Raw genomic sequence first — 14,718 nt, forward strand, 5'->3', positions numbered from 1 at the left:
TTGTGGCCCAGTGCATTGCTAAGTGCAAAAAAGCCCACACCAGCAAAGAGGATCTCATACTCCCTGCTGCGAATGATATATGCACTGAAATCTTGGGAGAGTCAGTCGCCAACAAACTTAAAACCATACCCCTATCCCAATGACACCGTGAGGAGGAGAATCCAGGACATGTCAGACATCAGAGCGCATCAGTGCAAATGGCCATTGCGCACTGCAGATTGATGAATCCACAGATGTGGCTAACCATGTAATTCTAATGGTCTATGTCAGACACGCCTGGGATAATAACTTTGAGGAACAGTTCCTTTTTAGTGCTGATTTGCCCACCATCACTACTGTCTTTACCACAATGGATATGTACCTGGGCTCTGTGGGACTGGCCTGGGATGGGTGTGTCAGTGTGACCACTGATGGGGAAGCTACCATGAAGGGAAAGCACTCCAGAGAAGTAAAGCGGATACTAGAGAGAGCACTGAGTGTGATGTGGAACCACTGTTTCCTACACAGGGAGGCATTGGCAGCGAAGGACATGGTGCATGAGCTCCACGCCACTCTCCAGGATGTGATCAAGTGTGTCAATTATATCAAAAAGAGTTCCACAAAAAGCTGGTGCTTCCAGTCCTTCTGTAGGGATGAGGGGCGAGCACCAGCAGGTGCTTTATCATGCAGAGGTCCGCTGGCTTTCCAAGGGTAAAGTGTTGGGTCGCTTTTATGAGCTTCAAGCAGAGATTGCTGTTAAACTGTTAAACATCTTGTTAAGCTGCAGGGAAAGTTGAGACTACTTCCCGGAGGAGAACAGGAGACAATACGACTGGGTACAGGACCCCGAGTGGAGATGGGAAGAATCACACTGCCAAGCAACAAAGAGGATCAGCTGGTGGAGATGTGATTTGACCGCGGACTGAGCATGTACGTCCCGGGAAATGACACTGCCAAAGTTCTGGTGCAGCTTAGTGGGAGAGCATCCTGCTCTCGCCTGTCATGCAATTAGAATCATGCTACCTTTCAGCAGTACCTATCTGTGTGAAAGTGGCCTCTCTTCTATGGCCGTGCTGAAAACTAAAAGCAGAAACAAACTGGACAGCCAGCATGACCTCTGAATTGCCTTGTCAACCATCATCTCAGAGTTCGATAACGTATAAAACTGAAAAAGCACCCCCAGTTTTCCCACTGATAGGCCACGCACACACACACACACACACACACACAATAAATAAACAGGTTAATGAGTTATTGTTCAGTAGGTTAATTATTATTGTTAATTAATTCTGACATTTTATTAAACTGGTTATAAACAGACACCTTCAAAAACATTTTTCAAGGTTGTGAAACTATTCACAACCTTCAAAAACATTTTTCAAGGTTGTGAAACTATTCACATGGTAATTGGTGATTATTAACTCCTAATGATAGAAAAAAGAACAATTTTAAAAACTGGTATGTGTTACTGTTCATTAACATTATTGGACTGGTTTTAATGTCATGTTCTGAGTCTGATAATGTATTACACCCCACTCCTATTACACCCCACTCCTGATGGGTCACCACTGAATAGTTATACTCATTTAAACATCATTTTTAACATTATACAAAGCTGCAAAAATGATTGAGGGGACAAAATTAATCTCCTTAATTTTGTCACTAGAGTCAAATACTTTCTGTGGCCCACATCAGTCAAATAGTTTCTATAGAACAAACTTCAAGTAGGCAACCGAAATAAATGTGTGTTATATTAGACAGAGGGAGTAAAATGTAGACAAGCAATAAACATTTCAGAACAACTACTAGTCGAATAAGACATGGGACAGATGACGAATTATGGCAAAGAGATATATTTATAGACGAATACACTTGAAACAAATAGCCAAACCGAAAACTGCAGACATTACTAGTACCTACCCCGCGATCAAACCTCCATACAAAATCAAATCAAATCAAATGCAGTCTAACGTGATCAGACAGCTGCCTTGAAGGACACAAATAAAAATGCTTTCTGCTACTAAGATAAGTGAAATGTAGGCTAAACTGACAACGGAGTGAAGTGCAGAAATGTCAAATAGCAACCAAGTCGCAGCAATGAAGAATTGAGTGTGGGGGGGGGTTCTGTCAGGGGGAGATTTTCGGCACAACACCGGGACGCTAATCTAAATAATGACAACAGACTTGTTAATTGTCTGATTTCATTAGGCTATAATACACCATGCAATTGGTAGATACAGCCTGAAACGAATGTAACATTGTGCAAATGTTCCTTACAAGCAAGAATATTGAATACAATTACATTTGAACTTACTCTACACCGGTGATCTGTGCGGTTTGTCCTTCAATTGCTCGACATTCGAGACAAATTATCCAAAGTATTGTTTACCCGAATTTTTAGAGCACCATTAATGCCGTTTTAAATTATGATCACCTGGCACGTGCACTAAACCATGTAAACACCTGCAAACTTCAGTTTCATGAAAACGTCGCGTGTGCACGTACTTCCGTATTGTGCACGGGCAAAATAAATCTTGATTGCCTCACACAAAGATCCGTGTTTTGAAGTCGGGTTAATAACACTGCCCTGTTGATATTTTGTCTAAAATGTATACCAACAGAAGGACGAACACCACGGAGTAAGTTCAAATTAAGTTTATTAAACATTCTGACTTGCAAAGGGACGGTTTGTCATTATTGAATGTATATGTGCGCGGCGTTTACATAATTTGAAGGCCTCGCCAAGTTTTGTGACAAACTTTTTTACAAAGGGAAAGGGGGATACCGACTCAGTTGTACAACTGACTGCCTTTAACGAAAATGTGTCTGAATCCGAAAGGTGCTGGGGGCTGTCTTAATCGACATCCACGTCTTTCGTGCTCAGGGAACAGTGGGTTAACTACCTTGCTCAGGGGCAGAAGGACAGATTTTTTTACCTTGTCAGTTAGGGGATTCGATCCAACAAACTTTCGGTTACTGGCCCAACGCTCTAAAGGACAGTGTGTTCGCAAGAATAGAGCAGAAGAGAAAATAATGATAATCAGCTTCTTGATATGCCCCACTGGACAGGTGGATTGGGTGTTCTTGGCAAAGTAGAAATGCTCACTTACAGGGATGTAAACAAATTTGTGGACAACATGTTAGAGAAATAAGCTTTTTGTGCATATGGTGCATGCAACGTGTTTTTCAGCTCATGAAAAATGGGATCAACACTTAACATGTTGCATTCATATTTTTGTTCAGTGTACATTACACAATCTCCTATTATTGCTATCGTTTGAGCTGAGTACAGACTCTTTTAGAAAGAACAGTGAGTTAGCAAGAATCGAAGAGAAAATAATTACTTTATTCCATCTACATCACCTCAGTAAGGATAATATTCAACTATCCTTATTATAGCTTAGGTTTACTGTCTCTCTAAAAACAGATTTATTCAAGCCTATTTCAAATGACAAGTTAACAAAGGGTTAATGAGGGGTATGTGGTTAATTACCCTCTTACCCAAATACACTTCACATGATAACTATAATATGTCAGATAAAGAATGGTTCTCATATCCCCTGTGTACATCTCAAGCCACACTGCTACGATTTCTCCCCATTGTGGACACTCCTATGTCTGATAAGGTTACTCAGAAAGGAGAAGCTCTTGTAACATAGTTTGCACTTGAAGGGCCTCTCCTTGGTGTGAACGGTCTAGTGCTTCTTCACATAGCTCGCCTCAGCGAAGCGCTTCCCACACGTGGGGCAGGCATACGGCTTGTCGGCGTCCGTCCTAATCCGTCCCATCCTGACCCTGTCTGTATTCATGGGGTAACCATGAGGTAGCTGAGGAAGGCTGGACCCAGGCTTCCTATGAACCCATTCAACAGGCATTAGACAAGATCCTGAAGAAGAAGACAGACTTGCTGATAGACTACCACCAGGGGGGTCTCCCACCACTCTCTGTGAAGGCTGAAGCCCAGGGTGACCTGCTCTGTTCATCATGGATACTGTGGTCTTTGTATCGTAGGAACAGGAGGGTCTATCTCTATCAGCCCCAGGTCCTGCTCCATCCCTGCACTGAGACTGTGAAGAGAAGGGTCTGGGCTGCAGACTGGATTCCTGACTGGAGCCTCTGTCTCTCTGATGACCACCAGGACTGAGGTTGTTCAGTCCACCTGTCCACTGGTTGTGTTCGGTGTGGTGGTGGTGGAGTCCCGGTCCTTCGTGGTTCGGTCCTGGTCCTGACTTGGGAAGGAAGAGCAACGGGTCCTGATCCAGGGTTCTGATCCAGGGCCAGGGTTTGTGACCAGGTGCTTCAGAGGTCCAGTCTCTCCCGTCAGCAACACTGGGCATCAGCAGGTCCTCATGGACCGCAGACTGTAAACACAAATTGTACAGAAGAGCAAATAAAAGGTTGATATAAGAAACTCTTGCTGAATACACAGAAACATGAAAAAAAAATCTAGAACATGCCCCTTCATGCCTTATTGCTATTATCAACTGGTTACAACGTAATTAGAACAGTAAAAATAAGTGATGTCATCCTCGTGTTATACTGTCTGATATACCATGGTGTTCAGACAATCAGCATTCAGGGCTCGAACCACCCAGTTTTATAATAAAATGTAAACCACAGTTAAGCCCATCTCTAACACTGTGATTTAAAGTATCAATATGGAGTAACTGGAGTTTAAAAAAAATAAAAATAAATCAGCAGATCACATGTAACCACACCAGCCCAGGACCTACACATCTGGCTTCTTCAGCTGTGGTTTCATCTGAGACCAGCCACCCAGACAGCTGATGTGCAAACCCACAGTTTCAATCAAAGAATTTCTGCACAAACTGTCAGAAGCCATCTGAGGGAAGCTCATCTGCGTGCTCGTCGTCCTCACCAGGGTCTCAACCTAACTTCAGTGGGCAAATGCTCACCTTCGATGCCACTGGCATGCTGGAGAAGTATGCTCTTCACGAATGAATCCCTGTTTCAATTGTACTGGGCAGATGGCACACCAGATAGTGACTGGTTTTCTGATCCACGCCCCTTCTTTTTTAAGGTATCTGTGACCAACAGATGCATATCTGTATTCTTAGCAGTGTTGTAGTACTCGAGACCGGTCTCGAGACCACATTTTGAGTGGTTTTCTTGTCTCTGTGTCGGATACATTTGTACTCAGTCTTGACTCTGTCTCAGACAGTGAAGCCTTGTAATTTCTTCGAGACCAGCAGAGTACAAAATTCATAATAATCAGCTTCCATTCAGTAAGTGCATAAAACAGGTTTGTTTCTGTATGATATGTTAGATTAAAGACAGACACAAATGTCAAGTTCAAGCATTGTACAAGTCCCTACATACGGGGTCCGGGGAACAGCCCAGCTAGTTGATTACCTATCAACTAGACTAACATTATTGTTTCAATAGAAAGTGCAAACATAACAGCACAACATTAAGTTCTTAACAGTCAAGTCATAACAAATAAATGCATTACATGTGTTTTTACTTCAGTTGTCCTCTTCCTGTTTATATATAAATAAATATATATAAATAAATAAAACAGAGGACGAAGTTAACACAGTCGCTTGCCTGTTCGGTGGCTTACACAGCCGACCAACCCGGAAGTAAGTATGGACTTTGACAGGGGTAGAGTTAGGGTCACAAGCTGGAGAGCTTGGTAGAGTAGAAGCCTCACCCTCAGTTGACTCATGTCTCAATTCTGCTCCCCTTTCCCTTAGGCCTGGACTGTGATCCAGTTCATCTAGGTGAGTGTATGGTGTGTTCTGGTTTGTTGTCTGCTTTCCTACGTGCAGATCGACCCGATTTACGACGATGGAGGGACCCACCGACATCCACCAGGTTTGAATGTGGTGCAACTCTCTGTAGACACGCAACTCTGTAGACTTGCCCAGCCTCAAAAGTCCTATGTGGTCTCCCGGCAGCGGTTTCATCCTTATCGTTTCACCCATCTCCAGCTTTGGTAGGTCTCAAGCAGTCCGGTCGTAGAAGCAGTTAGCGAGCTGCATTCTGTGTTGCAGTTTGTCTGTGATGCCAACCATAACACAGGGCTCAAGGAGCTTGTTAGCTACAGGGATGGTAGTCTTCAGACAACTGGACAGAAGGCGTTGCGCTGCTGTCCATGTTTTCAGTGGGCGTGTTCCTCCACTTTCAGATGGCTTTCCAGGGGTCATTGCTGTCACGCAAGGCCTTGCGTAACAGTTTTTTTTGCAATCTTGACAGCTGACCCTGCCTTGCCATTTGCCTTTGGGTGCCTTGGAGTGGTCATTTGTGGTCAAACTCCCATTCTGAGGCGAAACGCTTGAACTGTGCAGTGAATTGTAGGCCATTGTCCGTGGTGCCTTTTTGTCAGGCTGGCCTTGCAGCGCTTTATGGCCGTCTCTGCAGACAAGTCAGGGAGCAGTTACATTTCCCAAAAGTCAGAGTAGTGATCAACGATGATAGTCTATTTGTCTGTGGCTGAATAAATCCATGCTGACGATTTGCCAGGCCCTTGAGGGCAGTTTGTGCGACATCATGGTTTCCTTTTGCTGTTCATGAGCATACTCGTTGCATATGGTACAGCTGCTGAGTCTTTAATTTCTACTTGCATGTTTGACCAGTATAATGTTTTGCGTGCCTGGCGGTAGCATGCCTCAACTCAAACATAACTGGAGTGTATGCGGGTAAGCATCTCTGGATGTAGTGATTTGGGGATAATGGCCTTCGATGGCTTGTAGAGGCCATCCTCCAGTGTCGGCATGATGTAAGTGGGAGCGTTTCAGTGCTTGGGTCGATGCAGACCCTCAGCTTCTCAGGCTTTTTCACTATGATGACCATATTGCTGATCCAGTCAGTTGGTTCAGTCACAGATGTCAAGTGGCCATCGACCTCATACTTGTCCAGCTGTGCCTTCACATCCAGTTTCATTTCAATGGGAACATTGCGAGGAGCACACTGGACTAGAGTGACGCTCTCATCCAATTCAAAGTGTACTTCCCCAGGTACTAATTCAACAAGCCCGTTGAATACATTGTCATATCTGCTGAGTAGTTGAGGGGTCCTTGCTGGACAAGCTCCGTGATGTGCAGGTCATTTGGTACGGTGAACTGCATCCATCCCGGGCGTTCGCGTGTAGAGCGTGAGAGGAGAGGATGTTGACTGGTTTTCACGATCTCAAACTACAGCTATGGGTCTCAAAGATGCCCATAGAGCTCATTAGCTCTCCTGAGTACAGCTTTAGTCTAATACCGCTGGGCAAGAGATGTGTGTCAGGTGCCAGGTTGATTTTTGTCTTTGTCGCTCATTACGTTGCATGTAGCACCGGAATCCAGTTGACATTGTTGCAACTTGTTGCGTAATCGTAGTGCCACAAACCATTTCTTCCCTCTTGAGTATACAGCCCCAATGGATTCATGCATGTAAATGTCACTTTCACTGTTCGGAACTCTGAGTAACATCAACAAAGTGAATCTTGCCCTCACTCACCCTTCTTTTGCTTTTGAGACACACTTTTGCAAAGTGATTATTAGTTCCACAAGCTCTGCATGGTTTTCCATAGGCAGGGCAGTGCTCTTTGTCTCTTGCGTGTGCATTTCCACAGTATTTGCATACTATGGGCTGTCTGTATTCACCGTTTGTGGTGAATTACTCTGCCTCGATTGGTTTTGTCTGAATGTTTGCCTGGCAACAGTGTAAACAGTATCAACGTCAGTGCGTTGGGTTTCGATTTCCATTGCTCTCATTCTCATGTCAGTGACATCGGCAGTGCGGCACATTTCAATGGCAGTTACTAATGTTAAGCCTATCTCTCTTAGTAGACGCCGGCGCATGTCCTCATTTGCAATTCCCAGTACTATTTTTGTCACAAATCAGTTAATCTTTCAATTCCCCGTATTCACAAGTAGCGGCTCTTTCTCTCAAACGGTTTACAAAGTTGTTTACTGACTCACCCTCTTCCTGTTTGCAGCTTCCAAAAACGAACCGCTCCTAAATGACGTTCCTGGCGGGTTTGAAGTAATTATCCAATGCATCCAGTATGGCCTTTCCATCACCCTGTTGTTGTGCTGTGTGGTGGAGATTGTGCAGGTAGATGTGTCTGGAATCGCTGCCCATTAAACTCCTCAGAGTTGCCGCTTGTACCTCGTTGGGTTTTTCATGTAGACCGGTCGCCAGCGCATAGTCCTCGAATTCACCCCTGAAGTTGTCCCAATTAGTATTCCAGTCCCCTGTGAGAACCATGGGTTTTGGTGGCAGAATGTTAACTGCCATAGCGATGGAATAGATCTCTTTGCCTTCAGCCATCGAGGTAGGTAGTGATGCTAACTAGCCAGCTAACGACGAGTTGATCAGTGGTGTGACAGTAGTAGTAGGAAACGAACATTAGTAGTAGGAAACGGCGTGTGTTCGCATATGGAACGTAACTGCGCCTATACTGTAAAATAACAAACGTGTGGTTTTTCGAGACACTTCTGATATCATGCAGAAACATGGTATGTTAGATTAAAGAATAAAGACAGACACAAATGTCAAGTTCATTAGCCATGTTCAAGCATTGTACAAGTCCCTACATACAGGGTCCGGGGAACAACCCAGCTAGTTGATTACCTATCAACTAGACTCCGTAACACGCTTTGCCAGGCCAAATATATATACCCTCCTTTCTTGAAACATTAATACCTGCAGTCTTTATATCTATTATAGACATGTTTGCGCAGTGGCGAATCTAGTGGACCTAGGCCTTTAGTGGCGAACCTATTGGACCTTCAGTGTATGAGAGGTTCGTGATGCTGAAAGGACAGCAATGGTAAAACCAGCGCACTCATGTAGGAGTGCATTTTTGGGCATTTCGTATACTCACTTCTTAATCCCCATTGATGCCTATTAAAGTAGTGGAGTGGAGGTATACGACTTATCAGTTATGTAGTACAATAGAGAGATCATGCACAAAGTAGCCTACACAATCGCAAAGCATGTGAAATATATTCACAAGTGCGCCGCACAGCCTAGTTTCAGAAGGATATCGTCTGCAGGCAGCAAGAGGGTACAGCTCTCAACTGGTTTTGGCATGGAGCAGGTCGCATAAGAATGACATCGGTAGCCGGTAGGGTAGGTAGGAAAGACGTTTAAACTTATGATCTACAAGTAAATGGGTATGCAAACCAGGTATTGGAAAAAGTCCTGGTTAGTAGGCTATTTCTGACGCACAATTCAGTCATCATGCCCACCTAATCAGATAAAATAATACATTATTAAAAATACTCCTCACCTCAAATACTTTTTTTCCCAGACCTACAAAATGGTTTCAGGATGTGGTTTAAGCATCGTTGTGGACCAAGAAAATAACATCTTTGTTTTTCTGTTTAAAAAAAAACAGTGTGATTGAGAGTGCAAATCTGAAAAATATATAGGAATACTAATTAAAAACCACAGGAAAACATAGGGTGCCTTGCCTCCGCTGGGCAGGCCGTTTGGGAAAATTTGAGGATACCCACTTCTCCAGGCATCACCACATAGGGCCGATGGAAAGACAAGCAGTCGCACACAGCATGATGTTAAAGATAAGCAGTCCATTCACACTGACATAATAAGCTAGTAGCTCCCAATCATAAGAGTACAAAAACACAACCATTAGGCAGAGCATTTCCTAATCGAAATGTACAACTACTACTTCCCATTGCAAAAAACATTTAACACACAAAGTAGCCGGTGAACTAAAGTTTAAATGCAACAATGTTTCACACAAGTTATTTTCGAAGAAATGGCTAAGAAAAGCAAGTGAGCTCCAATAAAAAACTGTCCCACTCACCAGTTGATGATCATTTGAAACTTAACTTCTTGTTGAAAGTTATTCTTGATAAGTGAGAAGCTAACAAATTAGCAACAACATCTTCAATAACAATGCTGCAGCCACTGCAAACTAGCCTACAACAAAAGATAGCTGGCTAAAAACTACTGAACTACAGAACTACTGCTCCCTATTCCGCTGTGACCTGCTGGCCTTTGAGAAGGCAGACGTTTCCATACGTTTTTTTGTAAAAACAGTCCCACCCATTACAATTCAAAATGTGATTGGTTGATTACACTGTCACGCCAAAATGTAGTTGAATGGCAGATCCTTTCTGTCTAGCTTCTGGTGGCCTAGCCAATGGCTTACTTAGTAATAGATTAAATCAATATCATTGAAAATAATGTAATTAAAATTATTATCATTATAAATATGTTATAAATACTCTGGGGCTCCCGAATGGCGCTGCATCTCAGTGCTTGAGATCCTTAGGCGTAGAAGATCTTCATTGTTTGGGTTAGTAATAATTTGTAGTGGCTCTATTTTCCCTCTGCATGCATTTTTTTCAACTTTTCTGAATGTCTAAAGAATCCACATGTTCTTCTGAAATATGAACACAGAAATACTGGACATTTTGAACTCTTACAATGGTGGAGATTTGACAAAATTACAATCATGGTGTTGAATTGGACTCAATTTTTCTCCGGTCTTGGTCTTGAATCGGTCTCGCTTTAGGTGGTCTAGAACACAACACTGATTCCTAGTCATGTGAAATCCTTAGATTAGGGACTAACGAATTTATTTATATTAACTGATTTCCTTATAAACAGTAAAATCTTGTTGCGTTTATTTTTATTCAGTGTAGAATAACTTCTGTAAATCTAACCTCGCTTTGATAAAATAAATGTTGGGAAAGGTTCAACATTACACATTACTACTTTATTTAATGTAAACATTAATTAAGGCACTCATTTCCTTATTATAAAACACCAGCATCAACCTGAAAGGGACAAAGTTTGTCACTCTTCATCAGTGAAGCATTTGTACAGACACCATATCATATACTCTGCCTCATCATACTCATTCTACCTCATCCAGTTCCCTACTACATCCTAAACCAACAGAATGAACTACAAACTAACTAGTACTACATTACATGTCACTATACTCTATACATGGGCTGTGTGCATTTTCTGCTGGTGTATCCTGAGAGAGCTCCTCTCTGAGAACCTCTTCCCACAGTGCGTACAGGCGAACGGCTTTTCTCCTGTGTGGACCTTCAGGTGCCTCTTCAGCTGGGGCTGGCGGGAGAACCTCTTCTCACACTGGGGGCAGCTGTAGGGTTTCTCCCCTGTGTGGACTCTCTGGTGCCTCTTCAGGTGGCCAGCCTGGGCAAAGCGCATGTGACACTGGCTACAGCTGAATGGTTTCTCCCCCGTGTGCATCCTCTGGTGGATCTCCACGTGTTTGGGGAAACTGAAGGCTTTCCCACAGAATGAACACGGGAAGCGCTTCTCTTTGCCACCGGATCTACTGATGGCATTACTACTACTACTGTCATTTGTCAATGGGCTTGTGTAGCTATTAAGTGTTGAGACACTGGCATTGTCTGAGGTCTGGTTTAACATTAGGAAAGTGTGAGGAGGATGAAGGCCAGGGAGTGTCTGTGTTGTCACAGGGTCCATGTTCCAGTTGATAGATCCTATATAAGGCAGGCTGAAGGTAGCACCTGTTAGGGGGTTAACCTGAGGCGCCATCAGTCTCTGTGAATCACAACTATAGGAGCAGGACGGAGCATCGCTAGTAGAGTCTGTGTCTGTTCTCTTTTGATGCATTCGGACACCTCCCTGTCCCCGCAGACCAAATCTACACCTCGCCCTGGTCTCAGCCAGTCTGTTGTCATGGAGACTAAATTCAGTTGGTGTTTTGTGTTCGACTGTCTGTTTCTGGTTGTAGTTAACAGTGTTGTTACCCAGCCCAGAGTTGAGGATGCTGTCCCATCCACTGACCTCGCCTCTGGTCTGCTCAGTGATGTCATCCCCTCGGTCCTTGGCTGCACCAGTCTGGGTCTGGGAATCGAAGATGGCCGCACAGTCTCCTCTTTTAGCCTCCATCCAATCACCTGCAGGAAGAGGTTCGAAAATAGACTTTACAAATATGGAAGAGAACGCTACATATGGATTTGTTTGTTGTCAAGTCCATACATTATAATATGTGTTTTTGTATGTAAACATAAGTTGTATTGATTTAATTTTTTGAATTAAGAATAATAATAGCCGGGCGCATCACTATTCCCATTGTAGATCTATTACTGTATGTAGGCTATATGTATTTCTCCCTTACCTTGCTCCCCCATATTTAGTCCACTCAGAAGATCAATGCTCTCTGGTCCGTCCTCTATTGTCTCCTCTTTGACTAACAGCAGATCAGGCTTCCCATCCTCCATGTCTATTGACTGTAAGAGATAGTGTGAGAGGATGTTGGCTCAATAAATCTGGGTAACACTTTACTTGACACCTAGCATAACACGGCCATAACCGTGTCATGTAATAACAGCTGACATGACAAGTTATGGTCATAACACATACTCTTGTGACATATTGCATTATTTTATGGCTGGTTATGGCACCTACATACAAGTGTCAAAACGCACAAATCCTACCTAGAACATTTTCTGAAATTGGCCAAATTAAATTATTATTGTAATTGCGCACACATTGATGTCAGACATGCACCTTCCCCAATGCGCTGTTGCTGATGACTGGGATGAATACAGGAGCAGGACAAGACACCCTCTTTTTGACTGATGACTGACATAAGGGCATGTACATGATAGGCCTATCTGGCTTATTTGATGGTCATAAAGCTTCTTGTCAGTGATTTTTCTTAGTCCAAGTAAAGTGACACACAATGGTCATGCCTCATGACCGTGTCAGTGTATTTTCTACAAGTTACTTAAAACAAAAACATGACAAAGGATGTTTGAAATTGTTTAAAAAGAAACTTGGCAAAACACAGTTGAATAAATGTGCGTTTTGACATTTGTGCCATACAATAATGTAATATGTCAGGTGTAAATATGTGTCATGACAGTGTTATGACCATATGACAAGTTATGTCAGCTGTTATGACATATTACATGGATATGACCGTGTCATAACGTTACGATGCTTGGTGTCAAGTAAAGTGTTACCAAAATATTATATATTTGCTCCCTGCTATGGAGTATCTTCTGATTTGGCAATGAGGGATTGCTATGCAAACATGTTAGTTGATTGGTTTACTTGACACTCTTTAATGGTTTGATAATAGACAGAATTAATCTCGACCTGAGCCCGCATCTACAAAGCATCTCAAAGTGGAAGTGCTGAATGACTTGTCGACATAATGAATAAACTATGATCTAAAAGGCAAAACTGATCCTAGATTAGCACTCCTACTCAGAGGCTTTGTGGATACGAGCCCTGACCTAAAACCATTCAGACAGTATTTCAGTGGGCTCACCTCAGTGAGACTGTGTGTCGTCCTGTGCTGCTCAGCTGGTACTTCTGTGAGTTCAGGAGGAGGTGTAGTCTGGTTGTCCTCCATGACCATGGTCCCCTCAGGGTTCCGCAGACCCTCCTCACACCCCTCCTCCTTCACCAGCACCCCCTCTGGACCCTCCTCCTCCTGGAAGAGAGAGGTGATACAGATTACACTCCCTCCGGTACATACACACAGATAATAAACATGGAGTGAGATGAGGGAGATGTTGTCTCTGACCTCCTCCCTGTAGGCTGTCTCATCATTGTCGGTGATCAGACTGTTGTCGTCAGCAAACTTAATGATGGTGTTGGAGTCGTGCTTGACCATGCAGTCATGGGTGAACAGGGAGTACAGCACGCACCCCTGAGGGGCCCCCGTGTTGAGGATCAGTGTGGCAGATATGTTGTTACCTACCCTTACCACCTGGGGGCAGCCTGTCAGTAAGTCCAGGATCCAGTTGCAGAGGGATGAGTTTAATCCCAAGATCCTTAGCTTAGAGATGAGCTTTGAGGGCTCTAAGGTGTTGAATGCTAAGCTGTAGTCAATGAAAGCATTCTCATGTAGGTGTTCCTTTTGTCCAGGTGGGAAAGGCCAGTGTGGAGTGCAATGGAGATTGCGTCATCTGTGGATCTGTTGGTGCTGTATGCAAATTGGAGTGGGGTCTAGGGTCTCTGGGATGGTGTTGACCGTGACCAGCCTTTCAAAGCACTTCATGGCTACAGATGTGAGTGCTACAGGTCGGTAGTCATTTAGGTGACCTAAACTGGGATATGCTTAACACCCCGCCAGTCCTCAAAAAGAATGGAAGCAGACACCTAACTCTGTAAACAGACCCTTTGCATCAGGTGGCCCGGTATCTGGAAGGACAGTTACCCCAGGGAAGCACAAAAACATCCTGTGGCGGACTGCAATAGCATCGAATAGTCCCGTGATATGCAACTGTTCAGGGAAGTTCAGGGAAAGCTCAGGTTACCTTGGTGTTCTTGGGCACAGGGACTATGGTGATCTGCTTGAAACATGTTGGTATTACAGAATTGGTCAGGGACAGGTTGAAAATGTCAGTGAAGACTTGCCAGTTGGTCAGCGCATGCTCAGAGTACATGTCTTGGTAATCCGTCTGGATGTGTGGCCTTGTGACTGTTGACCCGTTTAAAGGTCTTACTCATATTGGCTACGGAGTGTGTGATCACACAGTCGTCCGGAACAGCGGGTGCTCTCATGCTTACCTCCAAGTGTGCATAGAAGTAATTTAGCTCGTCTGGTAGGCTCGTGTCACTGGGTGGCTCGTGGCTGTGCTTCCCTTTGTTGTCCGTAATAGTTCGCAAGCTCCGACGAGCATCGGAGCCGGTATAGTAGGATTTTAGTCCTTCCTGTATTGACGCTTTCCGTTTTTGATGGTTCGTCGGAGGGCATAGCAGAATTTCTTAAGTGCCCGGGTTAGGGTCCCAATC

The 14,718-nt window shown here is 43.9% G+C and overlaps 1 protein-coding gene across 1 annotated transcript; it reads right to left on the reverse strand.

The window, feature by feature from the left end:
• Positions 1-1,424: 1,424 nt before the first annotated feature.
• On the reverse strand, positions 1,425-13,318 carry LOC121841803. The gene is made up of 4 exons (XM_042311964.1): positions 13,247-13,318; positions 12,086-12,197; positions 11,752-11,864; positions 1,425-4,340 (listed from the first exon to the last, which is right to left on the reverse strand). The coding sequence occupies exons 2-4, from the start codon at positions 12,186-12,188 to the stop codon at positions 3,675-3,677; spliced, it is 882 nt and encodes a 293-aa protein (XP_042167898.1). The 5' UTR covers positions 12,189-12,197; positions 13,247-13,318; the 3' UTR covers positions 1,425-3,674.
• Positions 13,319-14,718: the final 1,400 nt, after the last annotated feature.

This window comes from Oncorhynchus tshawytscha, linkage group LG34 (genome assembly GCF_018296145.1).
Source record: "Oncorhynchus tshawytscha isolate Ot180627B linkage group LG34, Otsh_v2.0, whole genome shotgun sequence".
Lineage (NCBI taxonomy): Eukaryota > Metazoa > Chordata > Actinopteri > Salmoniformes > Salmonidae > Oncorhynchus > Oncorhynchus tshawytscha.

What these genes read in the sequence shown, in the direction of transcription:
- LOC121841803 (XM_042311964.1), bottom strand. Translation starts at nt 12,188, where the DNA reads ATGGAGGATGGGAAGCCTGATCTGCTGTTAGTCAAAGAGGAGACAATA. An exon ending in ACTAAATATGGGGGAGCAAG is followed by an intron (nt 11,865 to 12,085) that starts GTAAGGGAGAAA and finishes CTCTTCCTGCAG; the next exon opens with GTGATTGGATGGAGGCTAAA. An exon ending in CTGAGCAGACCAGAGGCGAG is followed by an intron (nt 4,341 to 11,751) that starts GTCAGTGGATGG and finishes TTGTGTTTACAG; the next exon opens with TCTGCGGTCCATGAGGACCT.